The 26454-nt window shown below is 38.9% G+C and overlaps 1 protein-coding gene across 1 annotated transcript in view; it reads left to right on the top strand.

Moving 5' to 3' along the window:
* gucy1a2 (guanylate cyclase 1, soluble, alpha 2) overlaps positions 1-9347 on the top strand; it is a 41947-nt gene extending 32600 nt beyond the window's left edge. Inside the window, exons 8-9 of the mRNA XM_071496285.1 lie at positions 3251-3405; positions 3549-9347. Coding sequence (XP_071352386.1) covers positions 3251-3405; positions 3549-3768 — 375 coding nt within the window. The 3' untranslated portion in view covers positions 3769-9347. The remainder of the gene's footprint in view (positions 1-3250; positions 3406-3548) is intronic.
* The last annotated feature ends 17107 nt before the right edge of the window (positions 9348-26454 follow it).

Below are 26454 nucleotides of genomic sequence, written 5' to 3' on the forward strand. Positions count from 1 at the left end.
ATAGAGAATATAAGAATGACACAGATTGAGACAAAACGTGAGCGGGAGGCTGAGACAGATAGCTGCTGAATAACAGGCAGGACACTGCTCTGTGTACTGCTGTGCTCCCAACATTCATCTCTAAATAGAAAGGCCTTGCCAAGCTTGGCCTGCTCTCTTGCTCTTCCACTTTCTCTCTCTCTGCCTTTCCTCTTCCCCTCTTTACCTCCCCCCCCCCCCCCCCCCCCCCACCTCCTTCATTTTCCTCTGTAGTTTCTTGTTCTGTTTTTCCATACACTACACTCTCTGTTATGCTCTCCCCTTTCTTATCTCTCTTTACTTTATGTTGATATAAAGAAGAGTTATAGAGATATTCAACACTTCAGCATGATAAATGCTGGTCAGTGAGTGCACTCAACTCCAGCCAGTGTTGCACTGTTATGCAAACTAGCATGAGAGCTGTGAGAGAGAACTGAGAAAAACTGTTTAGTGAAAGAGAGAAACAGGGAGAGTGAGATAGAGAGAGAGAGATAAATACACAGAGGAGTAAGATGTCAAGAGAGAAACACATATAGAAACCAAACACTTAGTTGTTTTCATCTATATTACTGTTTCAGTGATAGCATTGTAGCGTGATCTTTGTATCTTTGTGTGCTTGTGTGTGTGAGTGGGTGTATGAGTTGATGAGTGGGTGTCGATATCAGGGACATTGTGCTAATATTGTTATGGTTTTCCTCATTACAGTAACCACTGTAGAAACTATAGCATCCTCTACACATGCTCTGTTCTACACTCTCTGCATGCAGTTAAAAATTCTAACAGGACTGAATTTTTGAGACTTGTTATATTTTTTGCACATCTACATCAAAATTGAAATCACCATTTTCTTCACATAGTGATATGAAGGTATCAAGAAAACTGGTTTAGCATAATAGCAGTTCAATAAATAACATACTATAAGTACTGTACTGGGGATTAAATGTAAAATAATTACAGTTATTGGATTACATGCAAGCTAACTGTAATTAAATATCATCAAAGCAAATGTTGTTGCGTCCATCAGTCACCTTATTTTTTTATGGAATACAGAGGACCTGCAAACCCCTTAGTGCTGTAACTAACCATTACCTCCAGTGTCCATGAATATGTTTACCTTTACAGTTTTTCAGTCTATTGAACATATCTATCATATTTTCCCTTATCTTCTACTGATTGCTTATTTTGTCTGACCAAAAGTCCAAAGCCCAGAAATATTCAAATTACAATGATATAAAATAGAGAATAGCTGCAAATCCTCACATTTGAGAGACCAGCTTATGATTGTCATTTTTATAGACAAATTGTTTGATACAACCTACTGTTTTTTAGCTAAAATTAATGCAGTGTCATACAGCAGTCTTGCAATAGATCCTGCCTTCATGAAGGTTATATTGTTCAGTTTGTGTTGAAACTGTTAACTAGTGTTGATTCCACTTTGTGGTGATTTTGGAGGTAGCAGTTGGGGATGATGTTCGGTGTATCTCCATCACTTTACCCATCTGTCAGCTTGGCCAGAAGCTAGAATGTGATTGGTTGTCTGTGCTGCCACGCCGCTTGCTCATTGGCTTGCTGAGGCCCATGTGTCGTGGATGCTGACTCATAGCAAAACAGGAGGGGAAGAGTGTATGAGTGTTACTGTCTGTGTTTTGAGACTAAGAAATAAAGAGGAGAGTGGGCGCTGGATACAGATTTGTTTGTGTGTGTCTGTGACTGGTTGTCTGTTGTAGAGACAGGCAGACAAGTGCATGGCCTTCTGCAAGCAGTTTAGCTGAAAAATAGGTCACAGTAGTGCACCTACTAGCCCATTCTCTCTCACTTTCTGTCTCTCTTTTTTTTATCTCTCCTCTGGTGATGTCAAGGTTTTGCCATCTAATTATAGGTTTATTTTTGCCTCTCTCTCTCTCTCTCTCTCTCTCTCTCTCTCTCTCTCTCTCTCTCTCTCTCTCCATTGTCTTCCTTTCTGTCTTTCTGTCTCTCTGTGCTTTCTTTCTACTTCACTACCCCATTGCCCGTTGTTGCCATGACTACCTTGCAGTGTGCTGGCATGCACAGTGGCGTTGGTTACCAAGGTGATGAGATGCTCAAGTAGATCATTAGAAATCCACTGGGTTCCACTGGCTTTTGTGTGTCTGCATATGTGTGTGCACATGTATGTGTGTGTGTGTCTGTGTTGCCTGTGTGATGACTTGTTCCCAAGTGGAAGAAATCAATAGTTGGTCGAGTGGCAATGAAGTGGGACGGTCAAGCTGGAATGATGGCTAGATGGCTTTCACTTTGCCTCCAGCCATTTACAGATTCATATTTCATCCAGAATATAACATGAGCACCATGTTGCTGTCCTATATCTGTTACCAAGAGGAGATGGAAGCAATTATTTATTTGATTAATTTTGCTTTCTCACCCTTGCTATTTTAGGATTTTCATCACTGAAAATCTGATGCCATGGGATATCAGATTAGATAAGAACGGCTACACAAATTTAGCAGTATGATTGCTACGGTACATTTTTCATTCAGTGGATTAATGCACTTCTGTTTCAAAACAAGATGGTCTTTGTGCTGCAGGACAGGCAGCATATGAATGAATGGTATCAGTTCGGTTTAGCGGGGAGATGTAATTCAGTAACATTCACAGCATTGTCAGGTATGTTGTTGTGGTACAGGTTAGTCATTTTAGATGCCAGGATTGATTAAAGTGCACAAAACAAGACTTTGCTCTTGTTGCTTACAGATCTTCAAAGCCAGACATGAGATCCACCCAACAATCCAAAACCCAAAGATATTCGGTTTCCTCTCATATATAGCAAAGAAAAGCATAAAATATTTACATTTGAGAAGCTAGAATTAGCAGATGTTTAGCAGTATGCTTGATAAGTGACTTAAATAATTAAATTATCATCAAAATGCTTGATTGATTAATTAATTAATCAACTAATCTTTTCAGCTCGAGGTCAAACTTTACAGATGACAACATAACAGCCATGCTGCATGCACATACAGTTTAAAGAAATGAATATAGACACAGACTTACACAGTAACAACAGCAGCTGCATAACTGCCATTTTCAGGCCAAGTACATATGCCTTTGTACTTGAAACACCATTTAGACTCTTTTCACTTTTTGAATCCTGATGGTTATGTTAATGCCCTAATCTCTCTACTTCCCTTCTAACTCTTTTGTTTTCCCCACAATCCTCTCCCACCTCCTTCCTCCTCCTCCTTTTCTCTTCTAGCTGAGGATAGGTATCCACACGGGCTCAGTGCTGGCAGGCGTGGTCGGCGTTAAAATGCCACGTTATTGCTTGTTTGGGAACAATGTGACACTGGCCAGCAAGTTTGAATCGGGGAGCCATCCGAGGTGTATCAATGTTAGTCCCACAACTTACCAGTAAGTGACTGCAGTAGGCATACAAATATACAGATATGCATGTACACAAACATACATATATATATTGTACATCACCTGATATTACAAACTTCTGTGATCACTCCTGACTTTGCATAGTACTCCAACTCTTCTCTTCTCAACAGGTTGCTGAAAGACGACCGTTCGTTTTCATTTGTACCTCGTTCACGACTGGAGCTCCCTGAGAATTTTCCCAAAGAGATACCAGGGACATGTTACTTCCTGGAGGCGGGGACATCTCATAGTCATGCCTCGCTGACCAGCTCTCGCTCTGCTCCCCCAGCCTCTATGAGGAAAGTCTCCTACAGCATTGGGACCATGTTTCTAAGAGAAACAAGTTTGTAGGTCCCATACCCAGACTAGGATGCACAGATACATATGCATTATGTGAGAGGCTGGATTTGTACCTGGGGAACATGCAGGGAAATGATCACTCGGATCTTTGGATATGCAAATGCATTACGTGAAAACTTGGATTCAGGTCTGTGGGATGGCCTGATTCAATCAAACTTGAAAAACAAAAATGCTTTCATCATAGGTGAAAAAGAACAACATGCCCTCATCTCCCTTGTGCACGGGAGATATGGTTCAAAAGACCTGAGGAACAGCAGCTGTGCTAGTCTCACATGGACCCTTCCCCAAGGAAGTGTACTGATGGGGCAATTAGTCAAGACACCTTAATATAAAACTTAATATCTAGCTGGATTCCTCAGCTCCATACCTGGTGTCCAGCTCTCTCCAGTGGTACCCTGACCTGGGTTGATAGCAACACCGCTTGGAGAAAACCTGGAGAGAGACCATTTACACAACCAGTGTTGCACTCATTAGCAATGGAATTGTGCAAATAGAACAAATCTACTTTCCATTAACAAAGTGGATGCTGAGGAATGAAACTGTATGAACTTTTGGAAGATGGCTACATTGACACAAATGTTTGCTGTGCATCATGGCCTCTTGTACAAGGAAGACCACCACTGAAGAACAATACAATCCGCCTTCTAACTGTCCCTAAATCATGCCATGCTTTACTAAACATATTCCTAACATCTGATGCTTGTTACATTCATCTGTCAACCTAGGACCAGTTGGGTGGGGTGGGGAGAGACAAATGAGAGGTATAAATAAGGAGATGGGTTTGAAAATGGGTCATCAAGAGACAAATGCCAAAAATGCTAAGCTGATTTTAGAGCCTTTCCTGCTTCTAACCCACAGCAAACTATAACCAACAACAATCCAGCCATTTCATTGCAGGTAATATGTGTAGGACTAAAAATTATTCCCAGCTCAGTGCCTTTTTACCGCTCAAATCAGGACAAAAACAAGATGGATTCATTTGAAATATTTGAAAAGAAAAAAAACATAAGGAGCGCTTCATTTATCTTACGTTTCCACTTGTTTGAAGATATTTTCATGACATTTATGTGCCATTAGCTGCACTGGGGAGTGAAGGATTTGAACGAGGAAATGACATGTGCCAAAATTTATGAGCCACATTTGAACCCATGATCTTGCAAGTGAGGGGAACCTTATCCCTGTGAGCCATTATCCCGAATAGTTGTGTATTTCATTTTGAGACAGGCATGAGTGGCTAGCAAAATAAATCAAGTGCTCCTCTAAAGAGATCAAACATTTGAAATTGTATTCATCTGTGTTTTGTCCAGATCAACCAATAATACACATAATACAGTACTGATAATATAGTACTATAGTAACTTGTACACCTAGTCACAGTATGCACGCTTGACACGGTTCACATTTACATATATAATCTTTTTTAATTCCATTTTTTTTTTTACCACATGGATATAAAAGTATACATTAGCCCCTTACAAATATAAATAATGGGATTCAAATTCAAGTCTACTAGTTTGGTAGACTGAGGATGATATACTCAGTGGAAATCTCAGGCTCTTCAGATACTACAGGGTAGCTCAGTAACCCAGACATGGCAAAGTAAATGTCAGGAGTTTTCTTCATAAACTGTCATCAAAAAGTGGGAAGTGAAGGGTTGAGTCTGGATCGTCTTTGAATATTTTACAGACGTGGCACATTTAGGGAGTCATTTAATCTAACTTATATTACATTGCTGCCATTGTTCTTCACGAGTGAAATACTAATCAAAAATCAACTTTATATCACAGTTTGAGTAACTGGCTGTTACAAGCCCACAGACATTGTTTTACCTGAAATATTACATTTTTCATGTTGATAGAGATATTTATATTATCATTAAGAAGTACATAGAGATTTTTCACCATCACAATAATTTTATGACTTAACGATGACCAAAAAAAGAAAAAAAAAGAAAAAAGAAAAACCATTCTGAAATAATCAAGGTTATGTAAATTAAAGGTGGTGTTTACCTTCTTGGTGTAAAAAAAAAAAAAAAAAGGGCATAACAATATGACAAAATAACTTAATAACTAAACAGTTAATAATTGCTCGTCATAAAGGTATAATACATTTTTGACAGAGGATAAAAGGAAATATCATATTGACAATGACATACTAATTGCTGAACCTCTAAAAGATAAAATGTGCCATTTTAATTCTGACACTCCACCAGCACAGGCTGCTTTTAAAGAAAAGGTGTGGTTCCTTCTGTCCGTTGTCAGTTGTTAAAGGACGAGACATTTTAATAGCCAAACACTTTGGCAACTCACTGGCCTTGGTGAGAACAGGAGCATGTGCTCCTGTGCGTGTAAAACAAAGCATGTAGGGAAAACACCAGATGGATAATTTACTTCGGACACAAAAACTGAGATTGACACCAGCACAGTAAAGTAATGTGCCATGTTAGAGGAAAAGATGGGAGAAGGGTGAAGTAGAAAAGTGAACTAGAGATGGGTACAGCTACCAGAAAACTTTGGTCATAGTACATTTGTGCCATTATTGCATAGCATCAGAAACATTTACAATATATTCTGTAAAGATCCTGATAGCAATGAAAATAGACAATTTTGCTAATAAAGAAAATGCAAATATATTTTTGAGAATATTTTTTCCATACACCCCATACTCTTATCCATATTCACTGTAAACAAAAAATAACTAACTAAATTAAATAACTTTTCTTAATTAAAATGACTTTTAATAGTTTCCTGACGCTTAAAGTATACTATGCAGTATAGAACTAACTTTGGACTAGACATAATAACACCTGAAGATAAATCCAAAACATGAGAAGATAGTTTTTAGCCTAAAAATATCAGGAATTGCAACAAAAAAAAAAAATATGTGTATTAACTCTGAATTAGGTGCCATTGTTTAGTAGGTCAACCTTGTAATCTTAGGCCTACGGAAGGTATCTACAGTATACACTGATTTAAACAAGATTTAAGTCAGTAGATTATTTTTAGTGGAGGCCTCTTAGAAAGCAGTTGCCCACATTTTGAATTTGTTGCCTCTTTGTGGCAGCAAAGCCAAAACAGTTCCTGAAACCAAAAGGTCTGTAATATTGATATTTTTTGTGTTAATATAAAGAACCAGAATCTGCAACACCCACCTGAGACATCAGTGAAACATGCATCCTGTATATGTATAAATCAGTGGTTCAGAGGATCAGCTCTTAGACCTTTCTATTTTTAGTGACACTGACAAGCCTCTCCAGCAAAAGTAAATTCCGGTTCAGTATAAATTGCCAAGTACATGAGAGAATGGTTCACCAGGTTTTTCAAGAGCCAGAGGGTAGTTTCCCATGTCTCCAAGGCCTGGGAAAATGGTTATGTTGGGAGGCCACTTGGATCATTTTATGAGGACATGAGTTATTCAGAGGTATCTGAAGTGTCTTTAGCGTTATTTTAGTTTGATAAAACAATTACATATAGTTAAATTAACCCATAAGTAGTCCCTCATGCATAAGCTTATTATTGTGGGTCAAACCAGAAACATGGGACAAATGGCAAATTGATGTTACTACTGCAGGGTTCAAGATCCACAATACACTCCAGTCCAGGAAGCAAATAGACAAGATTAGATACAAATAATTGAAGAATGGTGAGGAAGTGCCAATAAATGATGATCAATTCTGACTACAGTGTTAACAATGAAAGCCATGGTTGCTATTTTATCTGACTAGTTGAAATTGCAAACCATTTTCACAATAAAATTACAATTACATTAAATAGTGCAAACCATGTTAAATCCACTATGGGGAAAACACTTCTTTTGCTGTCTATCCAGCAGTAAAAAAAGACTGAATTTCCTTAGGGTCCTTGCAAAGAAGTTGGACCACTCTAAAGCCTGGGCAGGGTTTTTTCCAAGGCTTTCAGATATAGAGACACGCAAATACTCCGTGGCTATTATCCTGGATATTCTGTTCTGCATACATGCATTAATGTATACTTAATAGATCTATTGTAGCATAAATGTAGTGCAGGTGTCGTTTACACTCAACTTCAGCAGTACCTGAATTCTGCATCTAGGCTAAATAAAGTACATTACACCAGCGTTACACCTACACCCACATAAAGTTTTTATGTCTCCAAGTGTGTAAAGTCCTGGAATAATATTAGACGTTTGGTCAGATCTTACAAGTCTTGCTGTTATGATGTGGTGCTGCAGGTACTGGTTCTCTACGGTGTTGTTGTCAGTCATGGACCATTGCACTGCAGTGCATACTGTAGGTGACTTACTCATACACAGGCACACATCAGAAGTTACAGTGGCAATACAACTGAGCTGTACTGTATAAACTGTGTCAAACAGTGAACACATACACATATTGTCATGAGCCTGAGGTTAAGTGTGGGCGGGTCCAGTGTCCAGTGAGGCAAAGCCAAATACATCCATAACTCCAGCAACTGTGTGAGTCTGTCTGTGTGTGTCAATATGAGAGCATATTGAGTTTGGCAATGTACAAACATAATAATTTGTTAATGAAAGCCCACTGTATCTGTAACAAATCTGTACTATTTAGATATATTGAATATATTTAAACTGAAACATGGACATTATGAGAAAATTATATAGCAGATTTCTTTTTGGTATAATTCACAAAATGAATTGACACTTTCACATTTTCCAATGCTTTGTTGTCCTTTTTCTATTTCAGCCAGATCCTACATTATGTCAGTATGTGTGCCATCTAAAGCCAGGCTGGTTTTCCTAACATGCCAGTGTCCCACAAAACCTTCCTACCCTCAAATAGAGTCCTTTTTTTCAATAATGAAGAAAAAAAATGGTAGATTTTTTTCATTGACACTATTGTAATTTTTTCATTCTGCGTCACATTTTGAATGATTTTTGTTAACGATGGATTTATGAAATATTTTCATCAACTGAATGAGCATGACACTGTCAATTTTTTGATAAATAAAGTTGCTTAACATATGTTTTTTGCAGGACATTGTTATAAACTGTCTTGTTGCCAAGATCAACTTCATCCCCACTGACTTACAGTACAGTGGGTCTAAGGTGATGGGAAACTGGTCCCAATTGGTTTAACATTAGCCTGGTTTTAACAGCAGAAACAAACATGGTTGATGCTTGTTGTCCATGTCCAGGGTCCTCAAAAGGAAAAAAAAAAAAAAGAAAAAAAAAAAGCATATTACTCCACTGATCTTCAATCTATACAACTTCATCCACTTGAGAATAGTAGCTTCCATAACATTTGTTCATCAGCTTATTTTAAAACAAATAAAATACATAAATGACATTTACCAAATCATTATTTCATAGGGAACACTCTCAGACCTCACTCTGGGAACCGCTGGCCGATGTCACATGTTGAAACATTGGTCAGTGTTTTGTACTGTCATGTTAGAGCTGACCCTGGACAAGAACCCTGTTTTACCCTGCTGTTGGAATCAGGTGTGTATGTTGCAGAGGCTTGATGACAGCTGTTGGTTTCTGACTGACATTAAGGGCACATCTTCTGTCTTATATGATGTAAATAAAAAAAAACCACCAAGTATCTTTAATAAGGAAGAAAGACTGTGGCTGTTATTGATGCATTTATATGACTGATATAAGCATGTGAGTCTGTGTGTATGAGAAAAGTAAAAAAAAAAAAAAAAAAAAAAAAAAAATATATATATATATATATATAAATATAAATATAAATATATAGATAGATATCATAGTTATACTGCATAGATGTTTATATTAGCATTCATTTCTCTTTTTGATTTTTTTCTCAGTTTTAGACCTACAATTCAATATGTTTGACAAGTGTGTAGATGACATCGCTACTGAAACACAAGGGCTACTTTTCCAGAAGACAGTCTGAAATCAGTGTATCTACAGATTCCATAACAGCGTAGCATAGAATTACATAACACAGTGCCAGACTGTTCCAGATGGATCTGGATCACTTGGCAGGATGAATCAGAGGAGACTGTCCTGCTGTAAAAAACGAGCACATAGTTCGTTTGTGCGGCAGGTTATTGTGACCCATAGCTATGCTTTGTTGTTATGTGACATCTAGCTGCCGTAGGAATTATGACAGTATGACAGTAACGTAGTATATGGAGCGACCAAGTCCATGGGTGGATGGACGAGTCAACAAAACACAGGAGTATGACACAGTGTTTGATTCCCATGTGAAAGTGGCAGTTTATATTATTTCTATTATTCGTGACTGATCAAGAAAGTTAATCTCATTGTTATTAGTGTAACCATGACAACAAAGGACCAAATCAGAACCAAAATCATGATCTTTCTCTAAACCTAACCAAGCCCCTACCATTATTTTAGTAAACATGGCGACGATTATTATTGTAACTATGACAACTGAGGTCCAGTATGCCTGCTGCCATAGGGGCGCTATTTCAGCAGACACTGGGTCGTACTGGGTCGTTTTGCAGAACTGGGCAATATTTTTCTTTTACTCTTGTGGTCTTTGATGATTGGTAATCATTGTGACACTTTAGCTTCATCCTTATGTGTCTGGTTCTTAGGTGCTTTTGTTCCTCAACTTCAGTGAGACTTCACTGTGATCATTGTTCACTGTGAGAGATGGCCTGCTGCCCCCTCCAGTGTGATACCAGCCTGTTGGATTTAATAAGTCTTGGCCTTCACTTCTGAGCCATCTCACTGTTGAGGAGTGTTTGCTGATGCACATTGGAACTGGTCCTGGATTTCTAGAGCCAATGAACTCTTGAGTCTTGAATCAACAAACTTGTCTCCTGGAGATAAGAGTTGCTCCAGGACAAAGTTTAATTTTAGATCAATTCTATTAGTGATTATTTCAATGAAGATGAATGAGCACCACAAGCCAAACAAGTTCTCTCAACAGATATTTTGACTTACCACAGGTGTTGCTAATATCATTAACCATGGCTCTGTTTTGCTCCAGTGTCACAGTGAGCCAGAATGCACAACTGAAATGAAGCCAGTTGTCTTGCATGTGCAAACATAATGCATTGGATATAATTTTACTGCTGAAGGCCTGCACTGTTGTCGCCTTCCTTCTCACCTTATTTCAGAGGTTTTCAGTATTGTGTTTGTAAACCTTTCATTTCTACCAAATGATCAGATTTTTATGATTTTGCATCTTTTATGTGCAGCTTCAGCATAGTGCTCTTCCTCTCACTGACAAAGACTAACACTGTCAAGATGTAACTTAACCAGTTTGAACAGAAAACCACTGATGTATACAGTATGTGTCAAAGGGAAAATGTAGGCCACTTTATTAGTGGGTACTGGGTAATTTCAGCCAACCAATCTGACTGTTCATGGATGCTTTCAAACTGTGTTGATAATTTCCAGCCTGCATGCAAAATGCAAAATGAATCTGGTTGCCATGTAAACGATGGTAACAAGCAGGGTTTTTTGTTTTTTTTTTCCTTTAACCGTCAAAAAACACTTAAGGCAGAGTCCTGCAAAACGTTCAATGGCCTTTCAGTGATGTTGTTCATTTCCCTCCCATGTATTCTCACAGTTCACCCTTCTTCTCTGTTCAGTTTTATCTGCTCGCCTCATTTCTCCCACCCTCCAGCCCTCCAGCCGTCCTTTCTCCCTTTATCTTTTATCCCCCTACCACCCCCAACCCTTCCCCCTCCTTATATGCAAATACACTTCCATTACACTAATTGGCTCTGGGTGCTTTGAATATTTTACATGGACACATATTTCACTGCTCAAGTGGGTGAGTATGGGCTGTGGCATAACATCACACACAACTAACATACTCGTAGAAATCTCACACACACACACACACACACACACACACACATTAGGTATGAATGAATGAACAAAGGTCATGTAATTTACACACTGTGCCTGCCATATTAGCCAAATGAAGCAGGGCTGAGTTATGGGGGTGCTGAGAGTATTAACAGTTTCATGTTAAGGAAGTTATGAGGGGGCTCTGGGGTTAGGGTCTGTGTGTCAGACCACTCCGCATCAACATGAATGATGCAGTCATTACTCATGGTAATGTCTGTACAGGAGATGCTCTCTGATTTCAGTATGTGTTGACCACACTGAAGGTCACAGAGGTCTTTTAGTTTGACCTCTTTCTAGGAGAATGTCTGTGGTGAGGACGATACACAAAATTGGGTTGTGGTCGACTACTGTTTCTGTGCTATTGAAGGAAAATGTTAAATGTTGTTTCTGGATTTTGTTGTTTGATTTAAACAATATTCAAGTTTTTATTCCGTCTTGAAACTTGGGACCTACCCTTTTTTACCTTTTTTCGTTTTGTGGTTTTGTGTAGCAATTTCCTAAAATGCCAAACCATTCCTTTTAATTTATTATAACTGCTAACTACTATTAAGAGGTTCTGAAGATCATAAACAAACAAAACTTCGCTCATAAACAAAAATCAGCATTTGGCAGTTGACACTGTTGACACTGTTGACACAGGAGGAAAGTAGAGCTGAAACAATCAGGTGATTATTTGATTAGTTCATTGACAGTTCATCATTATCAGTCATTAGTACTTTACCTTGCTAATTTTCAAGCAAAATACCAAACATTCCCTAGTTCCAGCTTTTCAAATGTGAGTATTTGGAGATTTGCTTTGTCTAATGTCTTGGTAAACTCACAATTTTGGGGTTTCCCACAATTTTATACAATTTTATTGACAAATTGACTTATTGAGTAAATAACTGGCAGACTAATCACCAATGAAAAGCCCTGAAGTTGTCTGCACAATTTGCAGTAGCAGTACCTTTGACTTTGTCACGTGTTTCAGCGAATGCACTTGGCCATTTTTTCAGCCTGGGAGGCCAGCGAGGGATCACATCATGGAAACATGTTGGTTATTTACATCCCTCCTTTCTAAATGAGGACAAAACAGGGAAAAATAAATGAAACTAGAAACAACACCAGTGAGAGGTGCAGCAAATAAAAAGGTGTCACACTTCTTAAAGAGCAAAGAGAAGATTCAACAGACAGGCATGACGTCTTCATTAGATTAATATGTATCAGTTTGCTGTGAACATGTAGATGAAGATGAATGAAGAAAGGATTGACCTTCATTTTCCTTGTGCTTTTTGTTTGGTAGTAAACTGACAGACAGGCTGGCTGACAGGGCGTGTCCACACGCCCCCTGTCACACACCCACTAGACCCTGCCAACCAGCAAGCGTGCCTATCTTTGTATATATATGTGTGTGTATTTTGTAGCTGCCGTTCAGCCAAGGGTCTCAATAATGAATTACTGCCGCCCTCTCATCTGTCGCTCTGTCCTTCTCTTCCCTCCAAGCACTGTTCCTCCCTCATCAGCTGGCCTGTAGATTTCTCTGTTATTGCCATCTTTCCATATTGTTTTTCACCCCTTCATTTGAATGCCAGAAATGAATGCCATACAGAACTCAAAGTTTCTAAACATACCACATACGACCCCTCGATATTGTGAGAAATATTTATAAGATAATACACATCATGAATATTTTTATTTGATAGAATAGTGCAGATATATAAAAACAAAGCTACTTACAGTAAAAGGAAATTTGTACAATAATGGGTTAAATGGCACAGAAAAAAGTTTGCAATATGAGCAAGACTAACTGTTGAAGAATATTTATGACCAAACCTAAAAGATACATGGTCAAATCATTTTCACTGGGCTCCGAGTGAAAGAGATGACTGAAACCTCAGACGACTTTATCCCAAACACGCAATAATCCACACATCCTGCCTTGCTCTGATATTTCCCACCAGGGTCACTAGAGTGGAAAAGAGATGAACAGGATTGGGGATTAGTGTTGATCCATGCAAATTAAAAGATCATAGAGGCAACCTCGCAAGGCCGTGTGAGTAGGCTGCCCTTTGCGTGAATCTGCTTGTGTTTTTGTGTGTGTGTTTACAAGCTTCTGTCTGTGAGAGCTTGTAACCTCCCCCGGCACTTTCACTCCCCGCATGTGTGCCTTTTTACTGTGCTGTGTGCATTTGTGTGGACATTTAATCTTTACAGGATAAGCAAAGTGATGCATATTTAGTTGACTGGAACACAAATTTATATTTTTCCTCGATGTCTCTGCAGTTGCTCATACGTGAAATCCTTGTTAATCTCAGAGATCAGTGTGTAATATTGCTGGGACAACATTTTTACCTACAGGATTACTAGAAAACACACCATTTGCATCAGAGTTGCAGCAAACTAATGTCCACTGCCCTAGAAGGCCTGGATTGTCTGTAATAATCTGACCTGACAGACTGAAATCAGACCCTTCTCAGAGGTTTCTTGGAGCTGAATGATACAACGCAGGCCAACTGTTCCTGTGGGAGTTCATGACTTACTTCACTTCTCTGTGATTGACTCAGCAGCAGTGGGAAATATTCATTTAATAATTTTTCTCTTCTAATTTTAATTTTAGCCTCATTTTCTATCAAATCTGCTTGAGAAATGAAAGGGTTAATGTCCCAAAAAATGAAAATAGAGTTAACCAATCAGATTTTTCTTTTTTTTTTTTTGTCTGCTTGGCTGTAGGTAGAGAAAGTTTTAGCTGGCTCACTCATTGGTTACGACTTCATAACCGGACAGTAGGCCTGAGCCCCTGCAGCTGTATGTGTTGAAGTGGCAGGTGAATTAACAATCACATTTTGATTTACTTTAGGTGGGGCCAAAAATCATTGCCCTAGGTCTTCCTGAAGGCTCAAGGCCTGAGCTATCGCATGGGGGAAATCAACATTGGCTTTTTGAATAGGTGCAAACTAACAAAAACAAGCATTTGCAAAGCCAAAATGCAAAAATTGTTTCCATGTTGGAGTGAAGTGAAGAAGAATAAATTGCCGACTTTCTGCAATGGACTTTGCATTACGATATTGTATTGTATGTATATGTATTACCTACAGCTATTACCACTGGGAAATTAGGAATTATAGTTTTTTTATTGCGCATTTTGACAAACCTGCAACTCTGGTCTCAGCTCCACAGAACATTTTGGCATCTCTCAGCATCCGCAGATATCAGACTTTTTTACACGTTCACATTCCACATAGGAAATATAATATGTTAAACTGTGAACTTTTGAGTTGCTAGTGGGTGGAGTGTGATACCCTTGAACGGAGACAGGCTAGCTGTTTCCCCGTGTATTTATACTAAGCTAAGCTAAATGGCTGCAGGCTCCAGCTGTACATTTACTATGCAGCCATGAGAGTGGTGTCAGTCTTTTCATCTCACAAGAAAATGAATAATCTTATTTCTCAAACACCTTGAACTATTCCTTTAAAATGTACATTTCTGCTTGTTGTCAGTTTGGATGCTTGACCTTTCAAAAAAAATGTTGTTTTGATAAAGCTGAAACAGGAGATGATACACACTGTCCTCATTTAACACTCTAACACTCTGGGGACTAACTGTATCTAATTGTGTGTGTGTGTGTGTGTGTGTGTGTGTGTGTGTGCGGCTTTGAAGTCAGTCCAGAGCTGTTCAAAGGATGTAGCTGGACACAGACACACAGCTGATGAAACAAACTGTACGTAACTTGGTGTGTGTGTGTGTGTGTGTGTGTGTGTGTTGTCATGAGTGTGATTTAAGAATACACTCTCAGTAACCTCCTACTTCCTGGAACATTGTGTAACTTCATTACCATGCTCTCATTAGATAGTCATTTAGACCAATCAGATTGCTCTGTAATCTAATCATGCCGCATAAATTATGAGAGAAATCCATTATTACTGCAAACATTCAGGTAATTAGAAATGGTACACACCACCTGCTGTGTGTCTTTGTATATTGTTGGGGATTTAGGGGATTTACACTGTTCACCTCTTCACTGAACTGTGTGTGAAACAGAAACATACTATAGTCTGCTGTAGATATTACTGTTGTTTTGTTGTGTGTGTGTGTGTGAGACCATGTGAATGTGTGTCCTGACTTTCACACTCCTGATAAATGACCAGTCCCTGTAAAGTGAGTGTTATGGACAGAGAGATGACAGTCGGGTCGTGTGGTGTCCTGGGAGCCGCTTTGACTTTGATCATTGATGCCTCAGGAAGTCTGTGTGTGTTCTCTTGTCACTACAGTCTATGTTTGTCTGTATGTGGAAGAGTGAGTGCTCCCTGTTTTTTTAAGGTCACCTTTTGACATTTTAATTTTTTATTTGAAAGCTGGAAAACAGGAGCGTCTGGGCTCTTTAAGGAGAAGGGAAGAGGAGGACAGAAGTGATTGTGAGGAGCAGAAATGGGATGTGGGACTTTGGCAGATGCCTGTTTGAGGAGGGGTTTACAGTAAGGTGAGGAATGGGTGTAAATTAATTTAGGTGATGTTTAAGAGGTGAGCGGGAATGGGAAATATTGTGGAGGAGAGGAGAAAGTAAAGAACATGACAAAAAACAAAGCCAGTGATAGAGAGATGTTGAAAAAAAATGAAAAGATTGAAAGGAGGCAACAAGAAACACACATGCACAAATCTAAATTTTAACAGGACTGTTCATTGAGCAATCCCATTGCATAACTGTACTTGCACTGGTTGTTATCTCTGAAACAAACAAATTAAGACACCGTGTCAGACAGCTGAGAGAAATGATCTTGGAGATTACTTCTCATCGGTTTAAGAAAAATAACAGGGGAAGCCATAAATTATTTGCTAGTGGAGATTAATGAAGAAATAAATATATTAAAAGAGCATCTGTTAAAGGCTGAGGGGGGATTTCATTTAATCATCCTTAACATTTACGAACCAGACCAGCAGTTTTAGCCCATCAGTAGCAAATTATACATACTTACATAGACTACTGCCATTTTCATATGTATTTTGTTCATTTTAAATGCACAACTGAAGGCTACTTACCTCCAAAAACCCCAGTACAGTTTAGTTTATTGTTCCAAGAAGTGACGTCATCTACAGGTTTCTGCGAAGATGTTTTGTCTCACCACACTGCCAGTTTTTTTTGCAGTTAGAATATCCAAATTCAGGCAATGTGGTGGTGCCGAGGTGGAACCAGCAATCTCTAGGATTAGCAGGGACTCAAGGAAACACGAAACCAAACATTCTTCTTATCCAGCTTCAATATCTTCCTTATGAAACAATAATTTTAGAAATCATCCCCAAGTGAAATCAGAGAAGAATTTAAAGCTTTGTGGCTAAGCAACAGAATCTTGGATTGATCTCTGCCAGTGATGTACCGTGTGGGGTTTCTGTTAGTGGAACATCAGTGTTCAGGTGGAAAAACATACAAACAGGCAACCATGACGTCCCTGGTTCGAGGGGAGCTCTGTTGCATATCTGTCCCTCATTTCCCTTCATCTCTCTACCATTCCAGCCCGACACTAAGTATAAATCCATCCTCAGACTAGTCACTTGCATCCTTTCCCTAAAACTGCACTGTAAATATGGTGTGTTGCATATAAGAGGGGGAAGATGGGTTGCCTTTTCTACATCAACCAAATTTAGCAGCCATGCTCAGTGTAAAAATATGTGTACATGTGCCAAAATAACATCTCTTTAGAATCCAATCCCTCTTCCAACAAATCTAATTTATTTATTTTTTTACTCAGACAGCAGTGTTGTGTCACAGTCCTTGACATTAATTTTCTCTTTCATGGATAGTTTGATTCCAATGAAAATTTACCACATAAGAAAAATAACACAAGATTCATAAATTATAAACAGATTAATGTGAAAACATTGGATTGGAATGTTTCTTCCTCCACATTCACCCTCTTCATCCCTTCATGTCTTCTGCTTTTTTTCAAATGTGGAAGGCTCAGGCATACACACACACATTCATAAACACATATTGAGTATAAACAGATACTGTATGTAGTATGTAGTGTAATGTCATGGACATCCATGCTTGTGCGCCCACAAGCACGCACAGAGTTTAAAGACAGTTTAGCAGTAAACATTCCCCCGACCTGTTTGACTTTTGACCTTTGTGAACTTGATCTATTCGTCTTCTCTGCCTCAGCTGCAACAACAATCCAACAATCCTCACTGTGTGTGTGAGAACGATTGTGTTCTGTGTGTGTCTGTGTGTGTGTGTGTGTGTGTGTGTACGTGCATTTATCCACATGCTTTTTCAACCTTCAGTGGTTAGAAAGACGGAGAAGTAACTAAATGCAAACATGGATAAGCTTTAAGTTTTTTTTTTTTTTTTTTTGCATTCTACCAAATAACAGTTTTTTTTCATTTTAACTGGCTACTAAATGGCAAAAATTCATGGAAAAGGCTTTGCTCAAAAGCTGTAAAGAGATCAAACCTGTTGTATATTTGTCTTTCACTTTTAATTTACATAAAGACTCTAATCTCAATTATGTGCATTGTCAGAAGCTCCCATGATCTGTGTGGCAGGTTTGGCTGACCCCCTGGAAGTCACAAGCTCCTATTGTTTTGTAAAAAAAAAAAAAAAAAAAACAAATATTTCACAGGGACAGAGGAGTGACTGGTAATTTTTCATTGGCCTATGCATTATTGTTGGTTCGCTAAATCAGTATCCTTATTGGAGTATATGAAGAAAACAAACATACAGAAAAATGTGTCATATGCCAAATACAATGCTGTAAATGTTTTGGTCAACAAAAATGTGCAGTAAAATGTTGTAAACAGGAGATTAATGAGTAGAGACCAGGTGATGTTTGCTGTACTGTAGTTGTTGCTAATATACTTAAAGCTCTCCTACTGCTACAAAGCCACTGTTAGCATTAACAACCATTTACTTACCAGTCTAGGAGAAATAGTGTGAATTCTGTATGAAACCCCACTGCTTTACACACCAAGAGCTGTCCTCTGCAGCGCAGAGCAACACCAATGCTTACTCTTGTTTTGCTCCCGACGATCTTGTCCACTTTCTGATACTGACTCACTGTAGTGTCCAGGCAACAAAAATGCAATAATGGCTGAAGTTTTTGGCAAGACTGATAAGTAAACAACTGTTAATACTAATGCTGGCTACGTAGCAAGAGCAAAGCTAACAAACAGCTTCTTTAAAAGGCATCTCTGTGCACAAATGAGTCTGAGTTTCTAAAGCTATCAAGTAAGGCTGGGACCTTGTAGCATTGGCAACTTCAATTGTACTTGGTCCACAAGGCCAGAAATTCCATTTGAGCCGATCCTCTATACAAAACCCATCACAAAAAGCTGCAAGTTATAAGTGATGAAGCGCTGATAGTTTGAGAACGGTATCTAATTATTCCATAGCATCCCCTCTCCTCCACACACACTGACACACACACCTTATGTTCTTTTTCCTCGAGTGTTGCTGTGTGTGTGTGTGTACACCAATTTGAGTTGGTGTGGATGTGTAATCGAAAGCTAATGTGTGTGATGCCTGTGCCCTTTCTCTCCTACCCTAGAGTGAGGTTTATTTTCGGGGTGATGCGTGATGGTTTGCTCCCACAGGACACTCATACTGTCAAAACAAATCCCTCTGCCTGTGTGTGTGTGTGCATGTGTGTTTCCCTGTGTGTATAAGCATGCAGGTGTGGCTATTTTATTTGTTTATTTATTTATTTGTTTTATTTGTTTATTTATTTCTTCTATGCATCAGGATGTATTAGCGCTTATGGATATAGTTGAGTTGCCTTATTTGTGCATGTGCACGGTGAAACACAGCCGTTCAACTCACTGCAGAGTATGTAAACTGAAAAAATCCTGAAGTTCTTTGGTGACTCAAATCTCCAACAGTCATACTGTATATTCAATGGCATCCAGGCAGCAGATACAGCAAACCAAAATCACAAGGGCAGCCACACTATATATAAAGTTACTGTAAATCACGGTGAACCCGTATCAGAGCTAGGCCTTCAAAAGTTTCACTCCTTTTTTGTACTGCGACGCCTTTCAAAGCACACAACACTGTAAACACCTGACACCTGCCCCGAGTGGTACTGTTGAACCAGAGATACTGTGAGTTCAATGAGCTTTAAAAACACACAATTAGCGACCAAAGTGTCTAACGCAGAGGCTCTGACACTTTACAGGAGCATCAACCAGCGGATCTATCTACAAAAGTATAATTAACCCTGTAATGCCTGACCCCAGAAATAATGGACAGAAAATTCTGATTTCTTGAATCTGGAACCTTTATTTGGCCCTTTCACAAAATTTGAAAAAAAAAAATTACAAAAAATTATTTGCATATAGGTTTTTCCTAATTTTATACACGATTTTACTACATACTAAAATGCAAAAAATTATGTAATTATAACTTGCTTCAACAGATTAAGTGTTCATGTTAGAATATTACTAAAAATTTCAAAGAAAATGTCACTGGAAAATCGTAAAAATCGCAATTTTCTTTACCTTGATCCAGTGAGTTGGGAACTCTCTGAAGGTGGCCAACTTGGATTGTCCCATGTACTGTGTTTGAATTGTTGTAGTGATAAAGGTATCCACCAGGGGTTGGAAGACAAGTATAAGATTGATACAAGAGGGTTTTGAGTGAAGTTTTTTACCATAAGGGGATGCAATAGGTCTCAGAAATGCTTGATGCATTTGGCATTAAAGGGTTAAATCAGGTTTGCCGGCTTTGTAAACCAGCAAGACACATTCATTACTACTACACACTACATTTGAAGCGGGCGCAAAGTCCAATTGTCTGTCTTTTCCTGAGTTATTTAGGACAGGTTTTAGGACAGTAACCCTTTCATTTCTGAAACGAACCTGATAGAAAAATGAGGTTAAAATTTTAATCAAAAAGTAATTTAATTTTTTTTTTTTTTTATTAAATGAAAATTAAATTAAATTCAAAATTATTGGCATGAAGGTAATTTTATGCAGATTTAACTAAGTCTCCTTAAAGACTGACTTCAGTCGCTGCTTTCCAGTTATATTTGGTTGTAACACCACAGAAGAAGCTTATTTTGAATAATGCTTCTTCTTTCTGGTCTTTATTTAATCCTTTTCTTTCTCAAGATTATTATTATTATTATTATTATTATTTGACCTCCTGTCTTCTGCCTTTCATGATGACCTCTGCTAGTCTGTTTTGTATTTAGTTTTCTCAGTTCATGCTCTCCATCTCACTTTACTTTGCTTCAGAGCCTCCATTTCCCCCTTCCTTATGCTTGCCTCTTCTTCTTGTTTCTTCCCTGTTTCTCTCCGAGGAAACTGCAGTAACTCTCCTGTTGCCCTCTCCCGCCCCCTCCTCTCCATCATGCCCTTGTGGCTGATGCTTGAGTTCTGCCTGCAGCACTAGACTGCACTTGTGCAGATAGCTGGAAACACACACGCACACACACACACACACACACACACACATTGGTTTTCATTAATACAGATGGCTGGATGTAGGTGCCCCAGTTACATATGGAAAATAGGGCAGTGACGGTGGTCGTGATTAAGTTGTCTGAACGTGTGTATGTGTGTCTTGTTCCATACACGTAAGAGATGGGTGAGCAAAAGTCGTGTCCCGGGTGTGTGTGTGTGTGTGTGTGTGTGTGTGTGTGTGTGTCTGGTGGCAGGGTGTTCTGGCTCATAGACACTGGCTTAGACACCTGTCCAGAGCTGCAAAGATGAGTAAAATCCTCCACCTTGAATATTTAGGATAGAGGGTTTAGGATAGTTATGAGGATGATTAGGTTCAGTTTTGAATAATGCACAGTTTAAACAGTCAGCAGATTGCCTGCTTTTGTCTGATGTGTGGAGAAAAATTCACTGCCAACTAAAATGTCTAATCTTATAAAAACAACCATTTAACACACTTTTTTGCAATTCATGAAGACTGAACAAATGCATGGTCAATTTATTACCTCAAATATTTTCTTTAACTGGTTGAAATACAACAAAACAAGTTTGGGGTTGGCCTGTTTCAAGATACATACAGTTTCACCGTATGAGTTTTCACCACTCTGGCTGGTCTTCATGGCTGGGGACTAAATGTTGACAACGGAAGGTAGTCTTGTGTTGCTGTGTTACATTACAACTCATAGTGGTATTTTAAAAGAGATGAAGATGAATTTGCTTCATTTCTGGTGCAAATACCTCGTGAGGTCTGAAGAATATCGTGTTTGTTTGCAGCAATACCAAGGGGAGAAAATGAAATGAAAAATATGCAATGCTTCCCTGTAAACTACACTTTAAACACACTCATATACACATCACACAAACATGAACACAGATGCAATTATCTAAGCATGCAGCAAACAGCCACAATGGCTGCGTCTGTAATCAGAACCGGCCAACAAGTGTAAACATGTGTTCATGTTTCTGACTGGGTTGTGTAGGTATTACATATCTACCTTGTGTGTGTAAGTGTGTGTGTGTGTGTGTGTGTTTTGATTGTGTCAAATGTGGCATGACTTTCTAATCACACGTTGGGCTGCACAGAGCATGTTTCAAAGCGGGGGAAAAACAAACAAAGAGATGACTGATGACATATGCATATGCAACATAAAAAAAACACTCCAGCCAGCATATGTTTACAGCAACTCTTTCACATTTCAGAAAGCTGGTCTGGAAAAGACGGAGATGAGAGGTGATCAGAGTATATAAGTCAATTAAAGCCTCATCTAAGTCATCTCCTGTTCTCACTAGCCACTCGTGGATAAACATTTTGCCTGATTATTTGAACAACAGGCACGACAAGTGGCTGTGACTGGTGCAAACAAGATGTGAGTGAGGTGTGTTTTAAGTTATTTTATCTTAATAATCTGGTAGGACTTCTTCTATGGTTCATTCATTTTGTCCTGGAAACCTCTGGGTGTGTTTAGGTTATTTGGGGATGCAAACTGGCAAAAGTGAAACATTACAGACCTTTAAAAAATAAAAAACTCCGCAGTCATGATTGCAGTATCAATGTCAGATAGAGGGACTGAAAATTATAACTAATTCTGATTTCAAGTGGAATCCAGTCCTCTCATCAATTGCAGTGACACTATTTCATATCTGACCAAACATGAAGCTCAAACCTTGGACTGCAAAAGGAAAGCTTCACTCAGAACAACATCAACCATCTCTTTCCTGACTCCAAGCTGCCAGCTACTTCAGTAGCACCCCACTCCCTTAGAAGTACCAAAGACTCAAGTATGTATGAGGGGAAAAAAAACCCCCAAATAAACACAAAGAAGAGAAATATAACTTTAAATATGTATTCCAGCTGGCCAGAGAGACAAGAACAAAGTCTGGTCTTTGACACCGCAGTAAATCACTTCCACATAAAACTTCTCACTGTAGTGGCAGAATAATTTGTTTTTAACCTAAAGACACAAAGCAGCATATTTAACCAACTCCCTCTCTTAAAGAAGGGTTGGAAGTATCTGAAGAATCCACATTTGAGACTAGCTCTGTCCCAATTCAGGGGCTGCATCCTTTGGAGGACGTGATCTCTGAAGGAGGGGCCCTTCGTAGCTGTCGAAGACCGTGAAGGCTGAACTGAAATGAGACTATCTGTCATAGGGATTTTTGCTTCGTGTCACCAGCTGTGCCCACCTTTGCGTCCCAAAGCGTGGCTCATATAGCTTAGCGACCTTGACAACATGTAACTTTTTTTTCACAAAAACTTGAGGTTTTAAGGCCCTTGGGTTTCTTTTTTTTTTTTTTTTTTTAACACTTGTACCATTAATTGTTGAACTGAGCTGAAACCCAGTACTTAAATTTTAAAGTGTAATTCTCTGGCTGTCTGTCTGTGTTGTTTGCTGCCATATTAATTTTATTACCGGTGTGCAATGAATCTTGGGATAGGTTGGGCCATGAAAGATCCACCTGTGGAAGTCTTTGTTGTCCAGGAAAAGAAGACTGCATTTCTCAGCCACATTTAAAGGAGCCTTTGGAATAAAACAGCCAAGTTGTGCCACTGTGATGCAATCTGCCTCCAAATGCAGCATCCGAAGGATGCGGCCCATTAACTGGGACACAGCTTCAAATTCTCTTTGGTGCCAGTGATGGAGAGCAAATATAAACAAGGGTCTTCTTAGTTAAGTGACCATCCTACTCAAACCAGTCTTATAGGAACTAAAATAAACAAGAGTAATACCTTTTTCCACCAAAATTATTGGACATTGGAGCAGAGCATATAGAAGCGTGGGGCGGGGGCCGACAGCAAGCAAGTGGTTAGCTGAAGAATAGGGGAACAGCTAGCCTGTCTGAAGTTAACAAAATCTGCTTTCCAGCACCCTTAAGTTTTTTTTTTTTTAAGTCTGTACAAGAAAAAGTAAAAACAGATGCTGGTACACAATCTTTGTTTGGACTTTGGAGTGATCTGTTTTCAGTCTTTATGCTTAGCTAAGTTAAGCTAACCGGCTGCTGGCTGTAGCCTAATATTTAAGAGACCGTCATGAAGATGGCATCAATCTCGATCAAAGTTGTTATGATTCATTCAAAGACTGATATCATTTCGAGAACCTGTCACTTTTTTTTTCAAACAATTGAACAGATTGCTACATTCAGGTTTAACTTTAGCAGGCCTTCCTGCATTTCTTTGGTTAATTAGCATTATGTAAAAGACATTATAAGATTCATTCAAACAGAGAATTTAGGGCTGAAACATTAGCCTACCTATGTGGTATCACTCTTTGTAACAGTGGTTGAAAAGCAGGTGTTTAAAAAACATGTATGAGGCTTTAAAACTGAATCTTATTTTTAAAATGTGCCAGTCAGAGTCTAAATGTGGCGCAAAAATGTTCTCCTCCAGAAGCAGAAACTTTGCTCTTATCCTCAACAGCATGCTGAGCTGGGTCTCATCTCTCACCTCAGGCTAAACTCTCAGTCTGATGCCCAAAGCACTCTTGTCTCCATCCCATGTGAAAAAAACAACAACAAAAAAAAAAAAAACACGGCAATAAACTTGAGGCAACTAAAAATGGCCTCTCTCTGAGGAAAGCCTGTGTGACTCCAGTGTGACCTGACTACCTCGCCTCTCCTCCTTCACTGCTGCAAAGAGCGCAAGATTTAAGACGGTGAGGAGGCAAAGTAATTCACTCCAGCTGGAGGAAATGACTGTGTGTGTGTGTGTTTTTCTTTCATTCACAGTAGCAAATGCACATGTTCACCTACACACACTTAGCTGGCTGCACTTTTCCTCTGACATTCTGTCTATACTGTCTATACTATAATTTGTGTCTGTCACACACAAAGGACCTCCATGATAGCCGTCTCGACAACAGATTGCCATTTCATCAATACCCCTAATTTCCTCTCAAAGGTCCTGAAATGCTAGGGTCACAGAAGCACTGTGAAAATAATAAGGCATAGGGATGGAAGCAGGAAAAAAGAGAGGATGACAAATAAACCAAAAAAAAAAACTGATACAATAAAAGAAGGTTATCTGACATGAAGATGAGCAGCAGGTGTGCAGGTCAGTGTGCCAACCAGGAGGTCCATGTTAATGTGTGTGTTTGCACACAATCCACATGAAGTCAAGTGTCAGGGTCATGTGAGTTCACAGCAGTTCAAACAATTGCATGTTTATATAATAGGAAATATAGCAATCGATAATTTAATTTTCTGTCAGGAAGTTGAAGGCTCCAGCTGAGTTGGATTACAATTTATAGACTGATTGTAATTAATATTTAATTAAAAATTCACATCAGTTTTGGCAGTGGGATAACGCATTGATCCTGGCTTCACTTTATGTGTTCATGTACCCGTTCACCTCAAAGAAGAGGAGGGAAGCGGTGTGTAATGAGTGTGTAATGTCACAAACGTGTAATTTCACAAACATGGCACATATATATTATTTGACCTCTAACCTCCTATGATAGCCAGTCATTACATTGTGTGTGTGAAGGTGAGAAGGTTTATGATTATGGGATGTGATTAAAGTAATGTGATGCAGGGAGAAACGTGCAGACAGGCAGTGGATCTATGAGTCCTTCCAGAGATAGATAGAGAGAGAGAGAGAGAGAATGGAGGAGAAATGAACTGCAAAGAAAAAGAGAGGGAGAGCGAGAGAGAGAACGTGATGGTCAACTAAATGTCCTCGACTAAAATAGATACGCTACCAGATGGGGAGACGAGATGGAGACAGAGAAAAGGAAAGAAGGATACAAAATGGCAGAGATAACACAGAGGAAGCAAGACGGGAGAAAATGAATGCAAGATAAAGGGGGAGAAGACAAAGTCAGAAGCAGACACAAGCATCTCTCTCGCTCTCTCTCACACACACACACACACACACAGACACACACCACATACATGCCCATATAAGGTTTCACATGACTAAAATCTAAAAAACACCTTATCGATATCAATATAGGTCATGATATGGCTAACTGATGAAAAATCACATGTAAAATAATAAAATGGAAGTTGAAATGAAATGTGCTCCATTGTTCTGCCCCACATTGTAAAATAATACTTCAAAACAAAAGCTTTCATTTCCTTTTTTTTTTCACTAAATGGGGCGGCACAATTTTGTAAGAGGATAATAACACAATGTGATTATGATCTGAAATACCAGACTGCTGATAAATAATACTGAATCATTGTCCAGCAACACATGATCATCTGGGACAGGAATTTAAGGACACACAGAGGAGAGATACAGCTGAAATAAAAAAGATCTAAAATGCACCAAGCATGCAGCAGTTACCAAATACTTTATCTGCTGCTTTGCATTAAATCCACAATAATTGCAAGAAAAGAAAAAAAGAGAGAAGCCATTTGACAGGAAAAATGACTTTGTTAGGAGAGTTATCACTCTTCAGTACAGATAAAAGTGAATTAATAATGTTTCTTTCACCAACACTCTGCACTAACATG

The sequence above is a fragment of the Trachinotus anak genome, unplaced genomic scaffold (assembly GCF_046630095.1).
Source record: "Trachinotus anak isolate AG129_WGS33_773 ecotype Australia unplaced genomic scaffold, CSIRO_AGI_Tana_v1 ptg000014l, whole genome shotgun sequence".
Lineage (NCBI taxonomy): Eukaryota > Metazoa > Chordata > Actinopteri > Carangiformes > Carangidae > Trachinotus > Trachinotus anak.